The following is a 27,525-nucleotide window of genomic DNA, read 5'->3' as shown; positions in this document are numbered from 1 at the left end:
CAACACTTACATAGCTAAAAGCTTTACATTTTTGTTCAGTAAACAAGAATATGGGAAAATACATCATAACACACTCAATACTATTAATGTAAAAAAGGACCACTTCAGAAATAATTAACAAAAAACTTGAAAATTGTATTGGAAACAACAGTATATGTCTTGGAAAACAATGAAAAATGTATTGGAAACAACAATAACAATAATAATAATAATCAAACAGCAGCAATTAATTATTGCACATTTCAGCATTTTGCAGCACATCTTCAGTGATTCCTTGCCTCTTAGCACCCCCCTAGGTAATCCTATCACCCACCAGGGGGAAATACCCCCCACTTTGGGAACTGCGGGTGTATTGCTATGTTCTGGAGGTGTGATGGTGACAATGACTGTGAAAATTTGAAAGATGAAGTCAACTGTGGTAAGTGAAATTGTATATAAATTTTAAGTTGGAATAGCTAGCTATGCAGCAAGCTTACCTGTTTTTAAATGAAGCTGGAAAAAAAATAATAAAACTGGTAATGATGTATGAAGATACAAGAAAAGGGAATATGATAGAAACATTTAAATTACTGAAAGGATTTTATTGGATTGATGCAGGGGAAATGTTTCAGCTGTGTGATAGTGATCGAAGAACAAGAGATCATCCCTGGAAAGAAGAAGAAGAGTGTGGTTAACAAGGGTGTGAGAACAAGGTTTTTTGCCTGTAGGGTGGTGAATGAGTGTAATTCATTGCCTGACTTAGTTGTGAGTTCATCGTCTGTAAATGAATCCAAGAAGAGATATGAGAGATAAGTTTTAAAAGAGGTAAACCGTGTCACAGGCATCCTCAGTACATTAAGCTCAAAATTAAACACTAACTGACAATTCCAAAAAGCGCCACCTAAGTAGCAGGTGTAAGATAACTGAACTGAAAAGGTCAATAACTTTCCTAAAAAAAAAAAAAAAAAAAAAAAATTAATACAATAAAAAGTTAGGAAAGATTAGCTGATTTGTAAAGTACTATCTCCCATAAAGGAGACAGACGTAAGCCGTCGGATCTGTTTAAGTTAGGAGAATGAAGTAGAGTTTCACATGTTTCTTTATAAAGGCATTCCATGAGAAACTGACTTTTGTGAAGAACTCTTGTCTTTCTCCAATGAACTCTGTGTCTAGTGAAGATGGCATATTCAGAAAGTCCAGACTTTTCAGGTTTAAAGTATTCAATATAAGATTGGTGTTCTTCTAGCCGAATAGAGGCAGATCTTCCCGCTTGTCCGAAATAAGATAATCCACAAGAGCATGGAATCTGGTAGACACCTGGATGATTAAGATGTGGAAGCTTGTCCTTAGGAGAAGTGAGAAAGGTGGAGATTTTTCTAAACGGTCGAAAGGCAACAAAAATATTCAGTGGTTTTAAAACTTTTGCTATACGTTCACTGATGCCTTGTACATAAGGAAATTTTTATCTAATTTACTCTCCTCTTCAACTAGAAGAACAGATACTTATATAAAAAATACTTTGGATTTCAAAAATAAAATTTCAGATCTTCATTTGGACGTTTCTGATATCATGATCAGTTTAGATGTTGTTTCTTTATTTACAAATGTGCCTCTTTCGGAAAGTATTGAATTACTACAACAGGAATTTCCATCGGATATTGTAAACATATTTGATTTTGTAATAAATTCTGGTTATTTTTCCTTTAAAAATAAGTTGTATCAACAAATTGAAGGAACAGCAATGGGTAATCCACTTTCTCCTGCTATCTTTTTTATGGAAAAAGATAGCAGGAGAAAGTGGATTACCTTTATGGAACATTTTGAACAACGTATCTTTGACAATATTTCTCCCAGACCTATGCATTGGTTCAGATATGTCGATGACATTTTTGCTGTATGGAATGGCTCTTCTGATGAACTTCAACAATTTCTCACTAAGTTAAACGCATTTCATCCTAGGATCAAGTTTACCCTAGAAATAGAATCAAATAAGCAGTTAGCCTTTTTAGATCTTCTAATTCTTCGCCAACCAGATGGTAACCTACATTTCTCAGTTTATAGAAAGAAGACTCATACAGGCCATTATATCCATGCGGAATCTCATCACCATCCCAGTCAAAAGGCAGGAACTATTAAAACACTGGTTCATCGGGCCCACTCCTTTTGTTCTACAGACGATCTTTTACAGAAAGAACTACAATACATAACTTCTTCCTTTCTATCTAATGGTTATAAGAATTGCTTCATTGAAAGAACTTTGAGTAGTTTTAATATGTCTTCCTCTTCAAACACAGAGGAAATAATGCGCATTACGATCCCTTATGTACAAGGCATCAGTGAACGTATAGCAAAAGTTTTAAAACCACTGAATATTTTTGTTGCCTTTCGACCGTTTAGAAAAATCTCCACCTTTCTCACTTCTCCTAAGGACAAGCTTCCACATCTTAATCATCCAGGTGTCTACCAGATTCCGTGCTCTTGTGGATTATCTTATTTCGGACAAACGGGAAGATCTGCCTCTATTCGGCTAGAAGAACACCAATCTTATATTGAATACTTTAAACCTGAAAAGTCTGGACTTTCTGAATATGCCATCTTCACTAGACACAAAGTTCATTGGAGAAAGACAAGAGTTCTTCACAAAAGTCAGTTTCTCATGGAACGCCTTTATAAAGAAACATGTGAAACTCTACTTCATTCTCCTAACTTAAACAGATCCGACGGCTTACGTCTGTCCCCTTTATGGAAGATAGTACTTTACAAATCAGCTAATCTTTCCTAACTTTTTATTGTATTGATTTTTTTTTTTTTTAGGAAAGTTATTGACCTTTTCAGTTATCTTACACCAGCTAATTAGGTGGTGCTTTTTGGAATTGTCAGTTAGTGTTTAATTTTGAGCTTAATCTACTGAGGATGCCTGTGACACACAGGCGAAAATTATACTAATAAATAATCTTTCTACGTGAGTTTTTTCCGTTATTTATTGTGTACCGAGATATGAGAGATATTGTTTTGCTAGTTTGGGTCTCCCGCGATGAGTGAACTGACTCAATGGAGATACCTGTAATAATAATAATAAGATTCATTTGGTAATGTGCTGACCTAGGTAATACACAATAGAAACTGGAATTATTATTTTTTTTAAAATTGTATTAAAGTTTATAATACCATAGATGGTGAAGGTAATCCAGAGGATTGCTGCAGTAATGAGAGGGAAGCTGCTTGCAGAGATGAGGGAGTTGTCGTTCCATTGTGTGGGACCTTGATCGGACCGCATTTGGACTGTTGTTCTCCGGTTTGGTTCCCGAGATTTGAAGAGGATGACTGTGGAGGGAGTGCAGAGGTGGATGGCGAGGACGGTTTCGGGACTATACAGTGTTAGTTGTAAGGGTCGGCAGGGGGAATGTGGACTGCGGAGTATGGTGGATGGAGGAGGGAGAAGTGATATCATTGAGACTTTTGAACTGTTCAGGGGTAGTTGTAGGGTTGATGCTGAGGAGTTCTTTCGCTTGGTGGAGCGGCAGGGGGAAGCGTTGATGGGGAACCATACCTGGAGGTTGCAAAGGGAGGCTGTGAGCAGGAGGGTGGGGAATGGTTTCTTTGCATGGAGGGTGGTTGAGCTGTGGAATGCATCGCCTGATAGGGTGTTGAGAGCAGGAATGGTCAGTGGGTACAGGGAGTGGTATGATACACTTTTGTGTTTCCTGGGAGGGGGGCCTGCCATGATGAGTCTTTTGACTCCATGGAGGCCAGAATGATAATAATTAATAATTATTTGAAATATTATTTATTATTTAAAAAAAAAAAAAAAAAAACGGCTGCCAAATTTCCAGATTATGTTATTTTTATTTTTGTTCAAAATCATATTTCGAAGAATGCTTCACAGATTTCCTGAAGAACGTGCTTTTGTGACATTGCTTTATAGAGAATGACATGAAATTCTTTAATCATATAATTAAATTTTTTCCTTTACATTGTAATCTACTGTTCTTTGCACTTTCAACTTCTTGGTTTCCCTGTATAATTGGTGAATACAAAATGAAAATATATACATATCAATTTAAACCTGCCTCCATGGCACAATCGGCTAGCGCGTTCAGCTGTTAACCGAAAGGTTGGTGGTTCGGGCCCACCAGGGGGCAGAAATGGATTTTCTGAGGGGAAAGCGTGGTGGAGGGGTACTGCTTATGATAAGTGATGACCTATAAGGAGCTATGGAAGAGATATAAGGAGACAGGTGAAGAGAAGATGCATGAAGAATATAAGACACAGGTCAGAAGAGTGACTAGTATGGTAAGGAAAGCGAAACTGGAATATGAGAGGATATTGGCCCTAAGATCCAAAGAAAATCCTAGGGAATTTTTTAGCTATGTGGCCAGTAGGAGGAGAAATGACTGTGGAAGAATGATATTGTGGGATAAAAATGGCAATAGAGTGACTGATGCAGAGGACACAGTGGAATTATGTCCTCTGCATTAGTTCAATGAACACTTTATTGTTCAATGAACACTTTATTGGAGTATTTCATCCTAGAGATGTCAGTTTTAATGCTATAGGGATAGGGCTGGTTCCAGGTTTAGAGATACAGGATTAGAGTGTGTTTCAGATACTGAGTACTCAGGATATCAGTAAAGCTGTGGGACTGGATGGTATTTCACCATGGGTTTTGAGAGAATGTGCTAGGGAACTGACAGTGCCTTTAACCTGGCTTTTCAATGAAAGTCTGGCTTCGGCAAAGGTGCCCAGGGAATGGAAGGAAGGTAAGATAGTGCCATTGCATAAGGGCGGTAGCAGACTGGAAGTGTCTAATTATAGACCAGTTTGTGTGTCATCAGTAGTTGTTAAGATCTTGGAGAAAGCAGTGAAGGACCGTATACAGCATTGGGCAGATGAGGGTAATGTTATCTGTGAGAGTCAACATGGATTTGTGAAGGGGCGCTCTTGTTTTAGCAATATTCTAGCCTTTTATAATAAAGTTACAAGAACATTAGATGAGGGAAAGGCATATACTGCAATTTTCTTAGACAGCGAAGGCATCTGACAGGGTGCCACATGATAAGCTGATATTTAAGTTGCAGCACATGGATCTGGATGTCAGATTGGTCAAACTGAATTCAGGATTGGCTGTCTGATAGGTATCAGAGAGTTGTGTATGGTGGAGCAGTTTCAAGGAGGCAGAGGGTTACAAGTGGGGTCCCACAGGGCTCTGTACTAGGACCTATATTGTTTAACCTTTATATCAATGACTTTGCTCGTGGATTGCAAGGGGATATTCAGTTGTTTGTGGATGGTGCGAAGATGGGAAGGATTATTAGTAATAGTGCAGATGTGGTAGCCCTGCAAGAGGATTTGAATAAGCTAGACCTGCAAGAGGATATGAATAAGATAGATGTATGAGCAAATGAATGGGGGTGTCAGTTTAATGCAGCATAATGTAAGCTGGTTTGGTAAACATCGATGGGCTGTTGCATACTCTATGGGAGGAGTTATACTGGATGAAGCAGGGGAGACAAGAAATCTGGGGTTGTTGATTGATAGAAACCCAAAGTTTAGGGGACATATTGCAAAGGTGGTGAAGGTAACACAGAGGATTGCAGCAATTATGAGAAGGACACTGACCTGCGGAGATAAGAGGGTTATCATTCCGTTGTATAAGTCTCTGATCAGACCACACTTGGACTATTGTTCTCAGATTTGGTCCCCAGGATTTGAAGGGGATAAATTAACTGTGGAAAGGATACAAAGACAGATGACAAAGATGGTTTCAGGAGTGTACAAGGATAGTTATGAGGATCGGCTTAGGGAATGTGGACTGCAGAGTTTGGTGGATAGAAGAAGGAGAGGTGATATGATCGAGACTTTTAAACTGTTGAAAGGTGGTTAAAGGGTTGACACTGGGGAGTTCTTTTGCTTGGTTGAACAGCGGGAAGGAGTGATGACAAGAGGCCATCCCTGGAAGTTAAGAAAGGAAACTGTGAGCAAGAGGGTGAGGAGTGGGTTTCTTTGCGTGGAGGGGGGTTGAACCGTGGAATGCATTGCCTGATGGAGTGGTGAGAGCGAGAATGGTCAATGAGTTTAAGGAGTGGTATATGATAGACTTTGTGTTTCTTAGGGGGGGATCTCCCACGATGAGTCTTTTGACTTCATGGAGGCCTGAATAATAATAATAATAATATATATTTTCTGCTAGTTTAGTTATTATGGTCCAATTTTAAAATAAGCGATACTTTTACTTATATTCTATCATTCAAAATATGTATATGCATATGCATCCCATGGGAAATTTAATTTCCATATTTTTACAATAAAATTGAACTTTATTTCTCCTTTGATAGTTTAACCCCTCCACCTCTTGCTGCATCACTATCACACACCCGATTATAAAACATAGGTGCAGTTTTTATTTAATTCGTTATTTTTCTCTAGGAATTGTTCCACATAACTTTAATTTTTCGATATAGAAACTAGGTGGTGATTATTATAAATTAGCAAATTATAAATCAGAAAAAAAAAAAAATAATTTTCTGATTATTATAAATCTGGCCAATATTGAACATTCTAATCCGCCACCTCTTAGTAAAAAAAGCAGTGATCCCTTTGCAGTTGGCTACAGAAGCTTAGTTGTCTCAATCAGGAAAATGATTGAGTAGACTAAGGGTGTGTTTTGTTTTTGATTGGAATTATGGTAGAAGCAACTGTGATGTAAGTATATTATGTGTTTATTTTCCAGTGCTTTGCTTTTTGTTGAAAAATGCAACTTCCTGGCAGGGTAAAAATATCATCTCAGTATGCAACTGTATAACTTTCAGCTGAAAAGACCTGATGAAGGTTCTCATAGTATTACGTCAATTTCAAATCCAGGTTTTCTAACCAAAGAAAATTGCTGTAATCTCCAGACATCTGCTTTAGAGACATATACTAGGGCCACATATCTAATACCTGGGAAACCCATATTCGCTAGCTGATTTGTTTGTTTTGCATGGAGAAGAATATTAATTTATAAAACAGAATTAAACTAGGATAATTTTTCTATTATTTCAGAAGTCAAACGATGACAGTTTTCACAGAGCTAAGTTTTTCTGGATGAGCTATGAAAGTCTCAAATACAAGAAATATGGCTACTTTCAAAATAGAGAACAAAGAAAATAGCATTCTTATTATTATTAGCAGTAGTAACATTTTACAAAATGTAGGATAAAGGGAATAAATGTATGTATCAATTTATATCAGAAAACGTATTGTGTTATCAAAATGTAAACTGAATTCTATAATAATGATAATAAGAATAATTACGCAACAATAATATAATATTATATTATTATCATTCACTCAGGAAGAACGCTTAAAATGAGATTAATTACTGTTATTACCAAATTTTTATTATTATTTTATTATTATTATTACCCCAAGACCTCATGGAGTCAAAGACTCATCTGGGAGGTCATTTTATCACACAAACACAGCTCATCATACTATGCCTTGAACACATTCAAACTCCATTGCAGACTCCTATTATTTCTAATAGGAAAGAAAGACAATCAGTTACTATTAGAACATAGAGTTTTACGGAGTAATCGTCAACAGAATATGCTCATGTTATCTCATAATAATCAAATTCTGTTTTCCAAGAAATATCAATTTTTATCAATCGAGAAACCATGCAACAATTGAAAGGTAAACTATTTCACCAATAAATACATAAATAATAAAATAAAATTAATAAATAAAATATATGAATAATAACGTGAACATTTTCACCTTGCCAACACATAGCACATCAATGCTGTATGTTGGCAAGGTGAAAATGTTCAAATTTCTTGAGGCAGATTTATATATATATATATATATGTGTAGAAAGTTTTTAACCTTGGGTATATATTATGTTAAAGATACCAAGCAATTTTTGCGGTCAAGTTTGCTTACTCGAGAAAAAGGATTAAAAACCTAGCTTATAAAATTGCTTGGTATCTTTAACATACATATATATATATATATATATATATATATATATATATATATATATTGTTTTATGAAGAATTAAATGACTAGAACCGAGATTTAAGTAAAAAGGTTTTAATATAAACACACTACTAGTTTCGGCCTGTAACAGCCTTCTTCAGGTGACATTATAAAAGAAAAAACACTAAACATTGAGGGTTAAAAGACTATGAACAACACAGACAGTCTTTATACATAATTAGCATGAAAACTTTGTAGTTGTATTTGAAGCTGTTCTTTCGTTTGTTGCAACAAACGAAATGAATGAATAATACAGTTTTATTTCTGATAATAAAAGTGAAACTAATCATTATAAATTAAGAGATTATTTTGGCATTAATAATGTATCAGCATGTAAAAGAAATGTCACTATTTCTGTGTTAGTATGTCTGCTAATCAACAAGACATTCTTGATGTATTCTGCACAAGAGCTTGAGGCACTTTAGTGTGACTAATGGAGAAGTGTTCCCTCTTTTCTTTCTGAATAGCAGTGAGAGTAATCTATGCTTTTAGATTTTCCTCCAGCTAAGAGGATTATTATTGAGTATTTCTAAGGCGTAGATTATTTCAGAAATAGTAACCAGCAGCAGTAGTACAAGTAGTAATATTTAGATTTTTTAAGAAAAAGAAACAAAAACAATACTACTGAACTTTCTTTTGTGTGGTATGCATATAAACAGTTTTACATGGTGAAAATATAGAATAGTGTTTCTAAAATTTCAAATAATTTCAGCAGACAGCAGAACAACTGATTTTAGATTGCAAAGAAATAGTACATAATGATAACCTTTGCAGTAAAACAATTTTTTTAATACGAGTCTTGCACTCGGTCAAGTTCCTAAGGAGTGGAAGAAGGGAAAGATCGTGCCACTTCATAAAGGAGGTGATCGAACTCAAGCATCAAACTATAGGCATATCTGTGTGTCAGGTGTTGGTTTAAGTTGTTGGAAAAGCTTGTGAGAACAAGGACCCACAGTTGGGTTGACAACAATGGTATTATCTTTGATGGACAGCATAGATTTGCTAAAGGGAGGTCATGTTTCAGTAATCTACTTACTTATTACAATAAAGTGACTGCTTCCTTGGACAGAGGAGAGGATACACAGTAATATACTTAGATTTATCAAAGGCTTTTGATAGAGTACCTCATGATAAATTGATAGTCAAACTGGAGCAGATGGGGTTGGATATCAGATCAGTGAATTGGATTGGAGACTGGCTATCTGATAAGTATCAGTAAGTTGTGTATGGGGGAGCGATATCCAGGAAAAGGAAAGTCGCTAGTGGAGTACCTCAGGGGTCTGTTTTAGGACCAGCCATTACTGTTTAACTTATATATTAATGATATTGGTAAAGATTTGGATGGAGATATTCAGTTGTTTGCAGATGATGCAAAGTTGGGACAAACCATGAAGAGTAGTGAAGATGTTGTGGCCTTACAAGAAGACTTGAATAAATTGAGTGATTGGTCACGGAAATGGCGATGTTAGTTCAATGTTGCAAAATGTAACGTTTCAAAATTTGGAAAACAAAGATGAGATGCAGAATTTATTCTTGGTGAGGATATATTGTTGGAGGTGGAATAATAAGAGATCTAGGGATGATAGTGGATAAGGATCTGAAATTTAGGGGACACACAGCCAAAATTGTGAAGACAACACAAAGGCTCCTGGGAATGATGCAGAGGACACTGTCATGTAGAAGTAGGGAGATTCTTGTTCCGTTGTGTAAGGCTTTATTGTATTAGGCCACATGAGGACTACTGTGCCCAGATTTGGTCATCTAGTTTTCAGAAGGATGAAGAGATGTTGTTGTAAAGGGTCCAAAGGCGATTGACTAAGGTAGTTTCTGACCACTGGAATATCAAGTATGAGGAAAGATTGAGAAGATGTAATTTGTGGAATCTGGTGGACAGGAGGAAGAGAAGAGATATGATAGAGACCTACAAGTTGGTAAGGGGTTGTTATAGGATCAATGCTGGAAAAGTTCTACAGAAAATAGTGGGAGATGGGGGGAAAACCAGAGGTCATTCCTGGAAACTCTATAAAGAGGATGTGAGTAGGGGAGTGAGAGGTAGGTGTTTTTCATGCATAGTTGTAAATGCTTGGAATGCCTTGCCTTGAGAGTGTGGTGTCCGCTAGGAGTTTGAATGTTTTCAAGGCACGGTATGATGAGCTGTGTGTGTGATAAAAGGACCTCCGAGATGAGTCTTTGACTCCATGAGGTCTTGGGGTAATAATAATAATAATAATATTATTATTATTGCCTTATTTCTTTTGTCAGAATGGTAAAATGAAGTAATAGATTTTGAATACTGTCTGGAAAAGCTTTCAAACCTGTAGAAATTTAGAGTAGTTATGTAACTGTGTTCCATGAGAGAATAATGGCATTAGAAAATCTTCAAAATCAGCATGAATTTGGAATCATTCCGTAATATGATATCTTTCATACTGTGTTTTCAACATATCTACAGTGGTTACGTACTGGATATTATCGTAATGTGCATGCTACAAAAAAAAAAAAAAAAAAAAAAAAAAAAAAAAAAAGTCGAAAGTGAGAGTCCCTGCTAAAATATCGTTGGATATGAATTTTTGATACTAAAATGACTCACAATCGGAAACTGGGTAATGCAATTTAACATCATTTGTTATTTATAAAAACAAAACAAAACAACAACAAAAAAAAAATCGTTTCTAAAACTGAAATGTGATAATACATTTAACATTATTTTGCTACAAAAGAAAGCAAAAGGTCATCATATTTATTTCAATAAATGTTATTTAAAAATATAAATATCTGACATATTTTCAATGCAAACAAACATTGTAAAATCCATGAAAAAAATGCTTCTGTAATGTCAGTAAACTGAAGAAACATAAAGTTGTCTTGTTCCATTGCACTGACTGAAGAATAAAATACAGCAAATTTACCATTACTAAACAGATTCATTGCAAAGGCTGATTGGTGGTCATTTCAGTAATGATTACTTTTGCACATGTGAAATTTGTTTCAATTTTTGGGAAGAAACACAATAAATCAATTGGGAGGCAAAAAAAAAAAACGTCAAATATTTTATTATTATTATCATCCAGGTCTCCATGGAGGTCAACAGACTCATTGTGGGAGGTCGTTTTTAGAAAACACAAAGTTTATCATACCACTCCTTGAAAACATTGACCGTCCCTGCCCCAACCACTCTCTTAGGCAATGCATTCCAAGGTTCAACCACCCTCCAGCCAAAGAAACCACTCCTCACCCTCTTGTGCAAAGCATCCTTTCGTAACTTCCAGGGATGGCTCCTTGTCATCACTCTTTCCCACTGTTCAACCAAGTGAAAGAACTCCCCGGTGTCAACCCTGTAACAACCTCTCAACAGTTTAAAAGTCTCAATCATATCACCTCTCATTCTTCTATCCACCAAACTCTGCAGTCCACATTCCCTCAGTCGATCCTCATAACTCATATTGTACAGTCCTGAAACCTTCTTTGTTATCTGCCTCTGTACCCTTTCCACAGTCAATTTAACCCCTTCAAATGCCGGGACCAAATCTGAGAACAATTGTCTAAGCATGGTCTGATCCGGGCCTTATACAACGGAATGATAACACTTTTATCTCTGCAGGTCAGCATCCTTCTCAATATTGCAGCAATCCTCTGAGTTACCCTTTTTTGCAATATGCTCCCTGAATTTCTTAGGACAGTAAAGGAAATTTCAAGTAACAGAGTACTCTTAAAGACAGGTAACACACACACACACACAGGTCGCTAACCAACAGTTAATCCACTAATGGCTCTAAAATAGCCGTAAAGGGATTATGGGCAGAGCGAGGTAATGGCATGGTAAAAGGTGGAATGCCGATGAAGTTTTGATCCACGAAAAAAAGCTCCGGTGGTCTGGCTATTTCATCCACCTCGGTGGGTTAAGGGTTAAACATTTCCAGCTCTTCACCATCTATATTCCCTGCTTTGTAGCAACATCCCACTAAATATCTTGTATTATAAACATCTGCAATTCCTCTTTATTTACTAATTTATTTGTTAATTTCTCTTGTCATCCATTGACTCAAGGTATACCATCTTCCTTGCTGTTAACAATTTTTTGTTAAGTATCTCTAATAGACCTCTCTTTCTTCCAAATCCTTCATCCATTGTACTACTTAACGCTAGTTTATAACAGTTTCTTGCTTTTTAATTCTACATAAAGTCCACTGGGCTTCATATCTGCAGGGCTATTTAACCACAATCCGAGTCAAGACTACATGGTCATTCTCATCTCACCAACTTGGGGCAAGTATGTCATCTCAGTTACAATTAGATCCTGTCATGGTATGACCAAATCCACAACTCTTGATTATTGTATTTCCTCCACTACATGTTGCCTAAGATAGCTGTCCCTCAAGAAATTCAAAACTTCAGTTCTCTTAATATTGTATGCAGCCTCGTCAGACTAGTTTTTGTTTCTGTAGTTTCAGTCCCTCATAATGATAACTTGCTTTGCACTTGCCAAACTAATTTGTCTAAACATTCCCTACCCAATAATAATCTGTATTTTCTGGTCTATAGATCTAAATATCTTGTCTTATAAACATCTATCCTACACCACATACTCTCGAAGCCATCAGTGTTATTTACACTATGATTTTCTATCCTAAGAGGGCACAATTCATCTCTTATCACAAGTAACATTCTACCACTACATTTATCTTAATTATTCTGCAAAATATGCTAAATCCTTCTATTTCTATCCCTGTTAAACTGATACCAACAGGCTTTGGAGGGACCTGGCTAATCAATTCCACTAACTCATTCACTTTATATCTAATGTTCCAAGCATCTGTATGCAGAAAACCAGGGCACTACCAATATTCTTAAAGCCATTAATACTCTCCTCATGCTCCACCTGACTTGGCAATACAGTGTTCACCCTCTCATTTCTCAAGCCACTTACCCCACATGAGGTCAATCCTGCTATGCTTCACTCTTGAAATTGTAGTGTCCCTGCCCTGATGCACTCACTTGTCCTAAATTTTGACGATACAATAAAGCTGTATTTCTTGCGATACAATAAAGCTGTATTTCTTGCATACAGCTTTATTGTATCGTCAAAATGTACTCCACATATTCCTGACCTCTCTACCTATACAATCTCTCTATCATCTTATTCATTATCACTGCTCTTCTCCTCCACTCTGCATTATCATACAGGGGAAACATGCCTATTATATCCTTGAATCTCACCGAACATGATTCATACTGTCTCTCAGGTTCGAGTTTCATTAGTTCCAATCATTACTATCATCTTCTCTACATTTTGACCTACCCCTCTTCGCTGCTATTGCCGCACCCTTTCTCTATCATTCTAGAGTGCCATAAGAGTCAAGCACTCCTATGACAGTCTACTCTTCACACCCTAAATCACTGAATCTTCATACATGAGACTCCGAACAGACTCATTCATCCTTCTCTCACTGGTATCCCTGAATCTTACTGCTTTTAATCGCTCTCTTTTTTTGCCCACTTTCTCTTCTTCCTCTCATCTCTCTTTCTATCCCTTGCCACCATGCTCTCTTGACTTTCTCTGAATTCCTTCCTTCCCCTGTATTTCTTCCTTCACCTAATATCTTCATTCACCCTCATCAACTTGGTCTTCATTCCTTCCATCTCCTTTCTCAGCAGTTCTACTTTTCTTTCCACACATCCTAATCTCAAATGATATTCATACACACAGAATCATGGCTATCAGACAAACCATCTTCCTCTGCCACACTGCCCAAGGTCAAAATCATACATCTTTCATATTCTTTTCACTCTCCGACACACATCTACTATCCACAAATTGGCATACATCCATTTCTAAAACACTATCTCCCACTGATGCTAAATCTCAAGATTTAAATACTTATGTCTCCCAGTGCTATCACTGCCTATATTACATGTAGATATACACTTTCCATTCTTCACCTGTATAATTTTTAAACCACAGAATACATATATGTCACATGCATAGCAAGCTACAAAATATTGAATTATGCTACAAATAATGCACTCTTTAAATGCTGGTGAGCTGGGCAACAACAACAACATCTTTGAATTGGTGGCTGCCATGTTGGATAATGATCAATTACAAGTGGATAAAATATCAAGACAGTAATGTCCTGGAAAACACCATCAATTTCAACAGTGCAAACTTAAAAAACTAGTATTGTTAACAAAATACACACAATAAAATACTTCTTTACTATTAATATTAATCTTTTTTTAACTGGCAAAAATATCAGAGGTGTATCAAGTGTTGCTTGGGTTAGATGTTAATACGGCTGTGGGAATGACATATCACCACATTTTTTTAAGGAATGTGCAAAAAACGTTAGCAGTGCCCTTGACCTGGTTATTTAATAAAAGTATTACAGTGGGGAACATTTCTAAACAATAGAAAGAAGGCAAAATACTAGCTCTTTATGAGTATAGTTCTAGAATAGAAGTATTTCTAATTATTGGCCAGTATGTATACCTACAGTGGTCAACATATATAGGATTGGATTGATGGACATAGGATTCTCTATGATGGTCAGCATGGGCTGGTTTGTGAATGAAAGGTATTAGTTTAGCAATCTGCTTACATTTTATGATAAGCTGACCAATGTGTCAGATAAAGGCGATTCATATAGAGCAATATTATTATTATTTTATTTTTTTATTTATTATTTGACACCTCCAAGGAGTCCAAAGACTTATCGAAGGAGGGCACCTGCTCCACAGCTCTGTCTCCACCACCACCACTCGTATTTCCACAGACAATCACAAACATCCATGCCCACGATGGGATTCGAACCTGCAGCCCTTTGGCTTGAGAGTGGATACACTAACCACTTGGCCAGCCAGGCTTGGCATTTGAAAGATTATCACATGACCAACTGGTGTATAAGATGCAGAAGATGGGATAAGATAACAGTTTGATTAGATGAATTGAAGTTTGGCTTTCTGCATAATTTGACAGTATTATTCAATGGAGGTAGCAGTATATCAGAAAAGGAAGGTAATCAGAGGTGTGCCTCTGGGTTCTGTATTTGGGATCCCCCTTTAACTTACTTGCTAATGATAATGATATTTCATGTGGACTGACTGCAGATCTTCACATCTTTGCAGACAATGCAAGGTTAGGTAGAATTATCAGGAGTATTCCTGAATGTTAATTCTCTACAGTAAGATTTGAATAGGCTTTTAATTTGGACAAATGAGTGGGGTTATAGTTATAATATTAATAAATGCAATCCTTTCCTTTAGTGTTACATGGTGATCAGCATTCATTTCAGACAAATTATGGAGACTACAACTGTATTAGAAATAATCATTTTAATTTCCTGATGTTTCGACCTTCATATTAAGGTAATCATCTGGAGTACGCATGAACGCGCGCGCACGCACACACACACACACACACACACACACACACACACACACACACACACACACACACACACACACACACACACACACACACACACAAGCTATGTTACATTTCACACAGTGTGCCAAAGAAACAATAATTTGATCAACAGTTATTCTACTGGCCTGACTTCTAGTGAAAAAAATAAAAAATAAATAAATAAAAATATAATAAAATAACTACATCAAAGCTATATTCTATTTATGACAACATCAGAGAACAATTTCATATAGATAGTCTTATTACAGCAAAAGTGATGTCCTAATTTAACATGAAAGTTGTTATATTAAAGAGTTAAGATCCTAGATAATCTACAGTCCTATTTATAATTAACTCTTACGCAGAAAGGTTATGTGGGTAGAATATGTACCTTTCATATTATTGGGATTTTTAAACCATCATTATTGTTAAGATTAGAGTGGTTGATAAGAATTTCACAGGCCTCCTTAAATTTACGTTCATCCCACGTTTTAGTGTGATGTAAACCAGCACTTCCCAAACTGTGGGCCGCGGCCCCCTTGGGGACCATAGGTTTTGTTGAGGGGGGCCGTGAAATAATGAAAACAAATTTTAAATGTTTGCAGACTATGTAGATTTTTTTTTATTTTAAAAGAAACGTATTTAACTTTTATTATTTATTATTTCTTTTTTGTTATTTTTTATATTTTAATGCAAAAATTCACACATTGGTGTTGGTTCACAAACTTTGCTTCCAGCATATTTCGGCGCTTAATGAATATTAGTAAATATTGCTTATTCATATGTTTAATTTCAAAGCAGTGGTTAATTGTATTTACTTCGAATGCTCTCCAGGGAAGCTCCAAATCTTCCTGTCCCTTTCATCACGCGTTCGTAATCAGAGACTGTTGATATTGACTTTATATACATATCAAAACTCGTTTTATATTATCACTGTCATCCGAGTTAGTTTTCTGTTACCAATAAAAGTTTCGCATATACTTCACACATGAAAAAAAGCTTAAACAAGTTCATGTGGGGAGATAGTAACTCCCTTGCAGTGGTAAACAACACCCCTCCCTAACAACCACTATACTGCAGAGGCAATAAAAACAAGTATTTTATTATGCCAGTGAATAAGGTATGAGGAGTCTGTGTAATATATTTCTCAACAAATAGTGCAATTAGAGACAACTGGGATAAAAACACACTAATTAATGAATCACATGTCCCCTCATACAGAAACTATCTGTATAGACTGAAACAAAACCATATGTTACATGGGCAAACACAGTATCTAACTAAAAACTATTGTTATTAATTAGATGTGTGCCAGTTCAATTTCCCAAGGCAGCAATAAAATTCAACCGAACGTGTTAAAATTCGTAAAAGTGTTAAAACTAAGTAATATATATATATAAGGAATGTTATTGCAGTTTCACATATGGAATTCGGTTGAAGAGAGTTAGCATTTCAACTCAATTGTCAGCTATGCTTTTATCTTTCGGTTGTGTGATCTTTTGTTAATACAGCACCAATCATATGCACGTTTCAATAACCTGCCTTTGCTGTCTGTTTCGCGTTAGGCTTAATTACCTTAAAGGGAGAAACGTCCCAAAAGAGAAAAATGTTCCTGGTCCGGGGATTCCCTTATTCAGGTAATATTCACTAATTTCATGTTATCAGTCTGTGGTGTACCAGTATCGGTAAGTGGTGATATTATTCGATCTATTCTACGTTAAAAAAATTTAACCCTGAGATGGAGAAGTGGCTGATAAAAAATAAAAAAAAAAATTCCCGCGAACAATCAGAAGCAGAAACAGACTTAAAAAAAAAAAAAAGGACAGTATTTCATATTTTACCAGAAAATCCCGCATCGTCTTCAGAACCAAACGGTAAGAGGCAAAAATGTAATACATGCATTTGATTTTTACAATATTCGCTGTGTATGTTTTGTATTGAATATAAATACAATAAATATTATAATAATATATCTCTCTATTACGATTTTTTTTCGAGGGGGGCCGTGAAATATTTTAATTTTTGCAAAGGGGGCCCTGACATCCAGAAGTTTGGGAAGCACTGATGTAAACAACAGGGGCCTTTCCAGTCAATTCATGTAGAGTATTTAGGGGATGATCAGAAAGGCTGGTTTGACCATAGTTATTATACTGAATGTGTCGTTTATGTTCCTTTTCCTGAAAGGAATTGTTACAGACAAATTACAGGTGCAATGAATATGGTATACCCCATTGTGGGCCAGTGAAAGGAGTGTATCCTTGGATGTGTTGAGTAAGTTCTTTAATTTTGCAGGAGATTTATAGGTGGCTTTAAGGTTGTATGTCTGTAGTATTTTGATTATTTTATCTGATATCCCTTTAATGTATGGAATGGTTACAGTTTTATTGTAATCTAGTTTATTTTTTAATGAATGTTTATTTTCTTGATCATCTAACTAGAGTAATTATTTGGACAATAGATCAAGTGTTAACTAATAAATTTTCATTAAACCTACTAGTTTTACCAAACTTTAGCTGTTGGCATCTTCAGGGCACAAGCACTTAGGTTAAAAAACATTACACAGATATGAATAACTGTAAAATTCTAACGATTATGGTTACAAACTAAAATAGCATTGAACGTGAGTGATACACGTATCGTGTGTACATGATTAACTAGTTGTTACTAAGGAACGTTCTGTAGTTTGCAGTGAAGTTCATTTCCTGTGTGTTAAGAGATCTAATTAGGGTTTACCATATCTCTGGGAGTAAACCCTGGTTCCTGTTAAGGTTATCAACAGAGCGAGCGACTGTAGCTACTTCTTTAAACATTTGGGAGTGGTAGTCTTCTTTTATGTAAGGGGAACAGTTTTATCCTACTCAATGACATGGTTAGTTATAGAAAAATGTGATGACAGGCCTGATATGTCTTGTCTGTTGTTTATTTTTGTTTTTAAGTGAGGTCTTGTGAAGAATTATGTGATAGCATTTTGGCTGTATCCATTTTACAGGAAGGTATTGCTGATAAATTTTAATTCATCTTTGAATGCTCGTTCATTGGAACAATAACTCACAATCCAGGATCTTAACTCTAATATAAGAACTTTCATGTTAAATTAGGTATCACTTTTGCTCTAATAAAACTATTTATGCGAAATTGTTCTCTGATGTTGTCATAAACAGAATTAAGCTTAGATGTAATTATTTTTTTATTTTTATTATTATTTTTTTCACTAGAGGTCAGGTCAATAGAATAACCATTTCAAATCATAGGCTCTTTGGCACACTGTGTGAAATGTAATATAACTTGCCTCTGTATACATACATGTCTATACCCTAGATCAGCATTCCCAAACTTTTCTTAGGGCAGAACACTTCACAAATCCTGAAATTTAACACCTTGGTTATTTTGTAATGCATTAATTATTAATTATTAGCACATTACAATATTAATGATTAATTATGGAATAATCATAAAGATTATTAGTACACTTATGTATATGGTGTGACATGTTGACAAATATAAAATTACATTTAAATAAGTTCAGGCCAACATCATTAAATTAATTTGTGTTGATTTTCATTGACATATCCCATTCTGATCACCAAAAATTTAATAATATTATAAGTACTGATGAGCGAATGCAGACTTTTTCTCCTGGGTGCTGGTAGTTTTCCCCTCCTTTTGTACATCCTGGAGATCGCTTTGTAGGCTGGTGGTGGATGACTCACTATCTGTTTTGTCACAAACACCTTAAATAAGAGATTCCTTAATTCCAAAATTAAACAAAGTCCCTTGTCTCTTATTCATATTAAAATTTAAATCTGCAAGCCTATCTTTTAAAAAATCATGGCACTATGTTTCGAAAGTTTCATCCTACAATACGAACTTTTGAAGAAAATATTCAGTATTACTAGATTTGAGAACCAGATACAGACTACCTTGATCTTCAATTTTAGTGGAAAAATTTTCTTTATACTTCCTTGCTGATTGGTCACTAACATTTGCAACACAGATGTTATTTCTTTCAGTTCTGAGAACAGAGGATATACCGCCCATTGTTGTAATCGGCTTGCAGGCAATTTTTATGATCCATCATAAACAGCGGTATTCTCTTTCCTGATTGTGGAAAAAATTCGATATGTGAAAATTAACGATAATTCATGAATATTTCCATGTTTAAAAATATGCCACTTCGTCACTGACATTTGCTACACAGATGTCATTTCCTTCAGTTTAGAGAACAGAGGATACACCGCCTATTGTTATAATCCGCTTGAAGGCAATTTTTATGAGCGGTCATAAACAGTAGTATTCCCTTTCCCAAATTTTGGAAAAGTTTTGATGTGTGAAAATTAACGATACACAGATGTTTTTAGGCGTTCTGGTCTGAGCTTTTTGACATATTCATGAATATTATTCTCCTCAGAATATTTCCACTATAAAATATTTATTCATGAAAAATGCTTAGAAAAATAAAATGACAAATTCCAGAAGAACTTCTTGGGGAACACTTATTCACCTTCCGTGGAACATCCATGGAAGGTTTGGGAAACCCAGCCCTAGATAATGACCTTCATATGAAGGTTGAAATGTCCAGAAATTAAAATAATTATTTCTAACACAGTTGTAGTGTCCATAATTTATCTGAAATGAATTAATAAATGCAAGGTGCTACATTTTGGGATGCAGAGATATAAGGCTACATACTTCATTGGTGAAGCCATGCTTCAGAGGATAAAATTTGGGAACCTGAGGTGATGTAGATAGCAGACTAAAGTTCCGAGGGCATACTGAAAGTATGTATTGTGAAGACTGCATATCATATTTCTGCTATTATAAGAAGTACATTGAAGTACTCTAAAATATTGGTTATGTAGAGCATTTGGTATAATACAGATGGAAAAGTTTAGTGGATAAGAGGAAATGAGTTGATATGACAGAGACCTTTTACCAGATTATTACTGAAGAGATAATAAAAGCAGTGGAGGGTAAGATAGGAAGAATGAGAGGTGATCCATGGAAGTTCTGTAAATATGTGGTGAAGATTTTTTACATGGAGAGTGGTTGGTGAGCGGGATGCATTGCCAGAGTGAATTATGAATGTAGGAGCGTAAATGATTTCAATGTTCAATACGACAGTTATACTGCTTGGTTGAGGGGGCCTCCCACAGTGAGTCTACTGACTCCATGTAGGTTACTCTAATGATAATAATAATAATAATAATAATTTATTAATTTCATTCTAAATCCTTAGGATGCTGCCTGTCTATAGTGATTTCAGATATTGGTCTCTTTTGCTTCAAGTTTCTGATAGGATTCCTTTTTTCATGATGTGGCAAAACTACCAGTTGTTTCTTTGGTTGGTATGTATACCAGATAAATATATCATGGAGGGTTCTGAATAATAAATTTTAAAACAAAAGTTTCAAGATTGTTTAAGAAGTGATGTAATATAGGAAAAATAAAAATAAATTAAAGAAATCTATAAACTTACCTTGATCTGTAGTAGTATATGAAATATAAAATATATTTTGACTATCTGTAGTAGACTGAGCTTTTAGCCATAATTTATTTCTGCTTGAAAACACAGGATTTGGGAGAGTATAACCACAAAGAGAAGCTATAAGAGATGCTGATGAGTTACCTCCATCACGAATCTAAATCAAAAGAAATATACAATTAATCTTTCTTCCACTAAAATTATTCCATACATCCACAACATACTGTACACTGTTCCACTGTCACAACTCTCACATCAAACATATTCCCTATTATAGCCACTTCCAGAAAAGTAAAGTTGGTTGATTACTGAATGGTGAGACACTCCTTCTTTTTATGTTTCCTTTTCACAGTACCTAATCTATATTAGGGAATGTGGATTCTTCCACTGTGACGATTGCTGTTTTGTCTCCGGGTTGTAACTATAAACCCAAGTCTCATCCCCTGTGATGACTCTTTTTGAAATCAATAGCCTTTTTGAAAAAAAGATCTTGACAGATGCTCACACAGTGCTCCTTCTGGTTAGAAGTCAAGAGACGGTGAACATACTTAGCAGCAATGCGATGCATTTTCAAATCTCTCATGATGATCGCTTGAGCTGCTCCATATGAAATCCCAACTGAGTCAGCAACTTCTTGGATGGTGATGCATCGATCTGGATGGATGACCGGTCAAATTTTTTCAACATTTTCATAAGTTATGCTGGTGTCCTGGCTTCTTGTTGTCCTCCAAGGTGGTTTCTGCTCATCTTAAAATGCGAGTGCCACTCAAAACACTGAGTTCAGCTCATGGTTTTGTTTTCATATACCTTAAAAAGTAATTCAAGGGTCTCTGTGGCAGATTTCCCCAGTTTTATGCAAAATTTTACATTTATCCTTTGTTCAAATTTTACATTCATGGCAAAATTGCAGAATGGTACAAACACGTGATAAGAATAACATGCATTATATGAGTGTACATGGCTCGACGTTGTGTGGGAGGCTGAGTCAACAAGGTCTACACCTTACTGACTCAGCCTTGTTGACACCTTGCAATTTGAGACTGTAATTCGATCTGTTGCCAAGTATTTCGCACAGTCTGGTTTCTTTTTTATAGCACCTCATATTTATCATTCAGTTACTGGCACAGGGATTGGGATGCAATTTGTCAAATTAAGCATGCACAGTGTGCCCATTAAGTAATGAGATTGTTATTTATAGGACAACCTTCTGAATAAAAGTAGCAAACATGTTTACAGTTTTGACCACTAGAATGTGTTGTAGATACAATTGCAATTTTCGACTCAAGTGATGCAGTAGTTTTCGTGTTGAACTGTTGAAGTAAGAGTGTGTGAGTGGAGTGTGTCAGAAATTGCATTATGGAGCAAAGAACTGTGTTAAAATGTTACTGTAAATTTGGAAAATCTGCCACAGAAGTGTACCAAGACCTGAAAAAAGTTTACAGTGATGACTGTCTAAGCTCTGCTCAGGTGTTCCACTGGTTTTCAATGTTTAAAGAGGAGAGGATTAACCACACAGTGGATGGCCAGTTTCTGCACAGTCAAATGACAACTAGGATACTTGCTATGCAGCTTGGTGTTAGTAAGTGGTCAAGGAATGAAATGGCCAGATTAATCTTAGAAAGAGATTTGCTCAAGAGGAATATTTGTTCGAGGTTTGTGCCACATATGTTGACACACAAATAGAGATTACTGGGTTGCATTCTGTCAAAATTTCATCCATGCAGTTGATCAAGTTCATGATGTGTTGCAAAGAATTGTCACTAGGATTGAAAGTTGGTGTTTTCAGTCTGATCTGGAAATGAAATGCCAGAGCATGGATTGGTGTGGAACATCTTCAAGGAAGAAGAAAGCCAGGTTGCAAAAATCACTTGTAAACGCAATGGTAATTTTTTTTTGTGTGATGCTGCTGGAATTATCCACCACGAATTTGTTCCTGAGGGCACAGCAGCAAACAGTTAGTATTATAAATACACTGTGTCAGGAAAGAACTGCTCCAGTAACTGATCCATGTAATCGAACATCTTCTCCCGTCTATTCACCAGATTTAGCTCCCACAGGTTTTTTTCCTTTTCCCAAAGATGAAGTGTGCCTTGAAAGGGGAGCACTTCAACGACACTAAGAACATTCAATACAGTGTGACCAAGACACTGTAGGAGGTTCCCATTCGGGACTTCCAACATGCCTTCGAACACCTGAATGACAGATATAAATATTGTATGGATTTGGAGGGATATTATTTTAAATCTGTGTAATTCACAATTCCAAATATAGTTCTTGTTTTGATATAATAATTGTTGTCTCTTTACTTAACAGGCACACTGTGTACATTTTGAATCAATCTGTATATAATATGTATTAATAAGGCCTGAGTATCAAAAGCATCTTCAGTACATTTATAAAGCTAATTAAACAATAACCGACGATTCCAAAAGGCGCCACCTAAGTAGCTAATGTAAGATAATTAAAAAGGTCAATAAATTTCCTAACAAAAAAAAAAAATATATATATATATATATATATATATATATATATACTATCTCCCATAAAGGGGACAGACGTAAACCATCCGATCTGTTTAAGTTAGGAGAGTGAAATAAAGTTTCACGTTTATTCATAAAGCCATTCCATAAGGAACCGACTTTGGTGAAGGACGCTTGTCTTGTTCCAATGAACTCTAGTGATGATGGCATGTTTTGCAAGTCCAGACTGTTCAGGTTCAAGGTACTGAATATAAGACAGGTGGTCTTCTAGCTGAATAGTGGCAGATCTTCCTATTTATCCAAAATAAGCACGGTAATAGCATACGAGGTAATAGCATCTCAGAATTTGACTGTAATGAATATGACCATTTTGCCACCTATTGGTGAGAGTGATCATAAGGTCTTGAACTGGGAAGTGGCTAAAGGTGTGGAATTTTTGATGAAGACAGGGTATATGGAAAGTATGACAAGCTTAGGAGATTGATTGGATCAGTGCCGTGGCATGTACAACTGCAAGGGCTGGACGTTGATAGAGCCTGGGAAGTGGTCAAGGAGCATTTACAGGAGGTTATGTCTGATTGTATACCTCGGGTCCGAATAGTAAAACAAGTAGTTAAATGGATGAATAACACCGTTAAGCTTGAACTGCAAAAAAGAAACAACTGTGGAGGGAATTTAAAGAAAGGGGTGACCTGCAGGCACACGAACGGTATAAAGTGCAGGCCAGAAGGGTAACGAGTGTGGTAAAAAAAGCAAAAGCGGATTATGAAAGGAAACTAGGTATGCAAGCAAAAGAGAATCCCAAACAGTTCTTTCAATATGCTGCAAGCAAGGAAAAAACTGTACACGGCAAAATGATTTTAAGGAATGACGATGGTAAGGAGGTCACTGAATCAGTCGATATAGTGGAGTTACTGAGCACTTTGCAAAAGTATATTATCCAGGTGGTGACATTGAAAAAATGAAGGAACCATTAGTTTATACAGGAATTGTGATGAATGAAGCGGAGGTGAATAGTCTATTACAGAACCTTAATGTGAATACATCTGTGGGATTGGGTGGTATACCGGCACGGGTCTTGCGTGAAGCGGCTAAGGAATTATCAGTGCCCTTGACCATGCTGTTTAATCTGAGTCTCGGGTCTGGTTTAGTCCTGAAGGTGTGGAAAGAGGGGAAAATAGTTTCACTGCATAAAGGAGGATCCAAGACTATGGTTGAAATTACCGACCGATCAGCATATCAGGAGTCGTTGTTAAGGTCTTGGAGAAAGCAGTCAAGGGAAAAATACAGGAATGGATTGATGAAAATGAGATACTGTACAGGGGACAGCATGGCTTTGTGAAGGGTAGTTCGTGCTTCAGTAACTTGCTCAAGTTTTATAACAAAGTGATGGCTGAACTGGATAAGGGTAATGGGTTTAGAGTGATACTGCTGGACCTGACAAAGGCATTTAACAGGATACCACATGGAATTCTAATCCGTAAATTACAACATATGGGAATGGATATAGGGTTGGTGAGATGGATAGGTGGGTGGTTGATGGAGAGATATCAAAGAGTAGTTTATTCAGGAGTAGAATCCACAAGACGGCCTGTGACTAGTTTTGTGCCACAGGGTTCTGTTCTTGGACCATTACTTTTCAATTTGTTCATCAATGATATAGGAAAGGATCTGAGGGGAACAGTTCATTTGTTCGCTGATGATGCAAAGTTGGGTAGAGCGATAGTGAATGCAGAAGATATCAAAATCTTGCAGGATGACTTGGATAGATTGGAGTTCTGGGCTAAGGAGAATGGATGTCAATTTAATGTGACAAAATGTAAGGTTATGCATTTTGGGGTGAAAAGATTAGCAGCAGTATACCACATTGGTGGAATTGTACTCCAGGAGATTTATGAGGCCAGGGACTTGGGAGTGTTGGTGGATAGGGAGATGAAGTTTAGGGGGAACATTGCAAAAGTAGTTAAATCAGCTCATCAACTCACTTGGTTGTTGAAAAATACCTTGACAAGCAGAGACAAGCAATTTATTGTACCTCTATACCGAGCCTTGATAAGACTTCATCTAGACTACTGTGCCCAGATTTTGTCACCTCAGTTACTTCTTGATGGGGAGGAGGTGGAGAGGATCCAGAGGAGGGTGACTAAGATGATAGCAGGTCTATGGAATGAACCATATGAGAACAGGTTGAAGATTTGTGGGTTGCAGAAACTAGTTGATAGGTGGAAAAAGGGAGATATGATTGAGACATTCAAATTGCTAAAGGGATTCTATAGGATTAATTCAGAGGATATTTTTGAGATCAGGACTGGTGGTGGGAGAACTAGGGGACACCTACGGAAGCTGGGAAGAGTGTGGTTAGCAGGGGTGTTAGAGCTGGGCTCTTTACTGTTAGAGTGGTAAATGAGTGGAATAAGCTGCCAGAGTCTGTTGTGGGTGCTATGACAGTGAGCGAGTTCAAGGCAAGGTATGATAGATACTGTGAGAACGTCGTATAGTTGTGTGGACATGATGTTTAGGGCCTCCCTCGATGAGTCTAAGGACTCCGTGGAGTTGCCCGAAATAATAATAATAATAATAATAATAATAATAAGATAATCCACAAAGGCAAGGAATCTGGTAGACACCCTGATAACTAAGATGTGGAAGCTTGTTCTTTGGAGAAGTGAGAAAGGTGAAAATATTTCTGAAAGATTGAAAGGCAACAAAAATATTTAGTGGTTTTAAAACTTTTGCTATGAGTTCACTAATGCCTTGCACATAAGGGATAGGAATGAGCGTTATTTCTTCTGTATTAGAAGAGGAAGATATATTAAAACTACTCAAAGTTCTTTTGATGAAGGAATTCTTATATCGATTAGATAAAAAGGTGGAAATAATATATTGCAGTTCTTTTTGTAACAGATCATCTGAAGAACAAAACAAGTGGGACCAATGAACCAGTGTTTTAATAGTTCCTGCCTTTTGACTGGGATGGTGATGTGATTCAGCATGGATATAATGGCCTGTATGAGTCTGCTTTCTATAGACTGAGAAATGTAGGTTACCATCTTGTTGGCAAAGAATTAAAAGATCAAAAAGGCTAACTGCAGTGGCGGCTGGTGAAAATTTTAAGTTGGGGTGCTGCATATACAAAATAAAAAAAATTTTTAAAAAATTATTTTTTTCCTAATTCAGTAACCAATTTATTAATAAATAAATTTACATATTAAAAAATTGCTTTATTAAAATATTTCACCCTCACCACAAACAAACACCAATAATGAAAGTTTCGTATCTCACAAAAATAACGTGCAAGCATACGATACACTGCTCAAACGAGCAGTATCGGAATGACTTGTAACGTGCAATCACAAGTGCAAACGAATATCGGCAAGACTGGCTGCAAATGGTCGAAAGTGACAATTTTGACACTGTGTTAGACAGCAGTATATTTGTTTCGTAATCTAAAGTGTTAATCGAACAATTCCAATTATTAACTATTCAATCACTGTCGAAACATAAGCTGTAACCTTTAACATGTTGTATTGCATTTATATAATGTTGTAAGCATTGCTATTATTTATAAACACAAACAAAATTAAAAATTTTCATTTTTTTTCCTTGGGGTACTGCAGTGTCGCAGTGCTTATGTACGGGACGTCACTGGCTGACTGCTTATTTGATTCTACTTCTAGGGTGAACTGAATCATTGGATGAAATGCATTTAACTTAGAGAGAAACTGTTGTAGTTCATCAGAAGAGCCACAGATAGCAAAAATGTCATCTACATATCTGAACCAATGCGTAGGTCTAGGAGAAATGCCAAAAAAATCCCATCATCACAAGACAAGAGTCCTTCAAAAAAGTCAGTCCCTCATGGAACTGCTTTATAAAGAAACATGTGAAACTTTACTTCACTCTCCGAACTTAAACCGATCTGATGGTTTCCGTCTATCCCCTTTATGGGAGATAGTTCTTAATAAATCAGCTAATCTTTCCTAACTTTTTATTGTATATTATATAGCAGTGGTGTTCAACCTTTTTTACTATGCAAGCTACTTTTCTATAAAAAGTTATTCGGCAATCTACTTTCTTATATATAAGTAATTCGGCGATTTTCTCTCTTATATAGATCACATTCCCCAACCTGATATCTGATTACACACAAATAAACAACT

General features: G+C 36.2%; 1 protein-coding gene across 1 annotated transcript in view; it reads right to left on the bottom strand.

The window, feature by feature from the left end:
- Cubn (Cubilin) overlaps positions 1–27,525 on the bottom strand; it is a 2,223,842-nt gene that overhangs the window by 82,320 nt on the left and 2,113,997 nt on the right. The window contains exon 66 of the mRNA XM_090396294.1: positions 20,880–21,042. Coding sequence (XP_090252420.1) covers positions 20,880–21,042 — 163 coding nt within the window. The remainder of the gene's footprint in view (positions 1–20,879; positions 21,043–27,525) is intronic.

The sequence above is a fragment of the Typopeltis vanoorti genome, chromosome 8 (genome assembly GCF_054136105.1).
Source record: "Typopeltis vanoorti isolate ZY-2024b chromosome 8, IOZ_Tvanoo_1.0, whole genome shotgun sequence".
NCBI classification, from domain to species: domain Eukaryota; kingdom Metazoa; phylum Arthropoda; class Arachnida; order Uropygi; family Thelyphonidae; genus Typopeltis; species Typopeltis vanoorti.
This window is presented reverse-complemented; position numbering and strand designations above follow the sequence as displayed.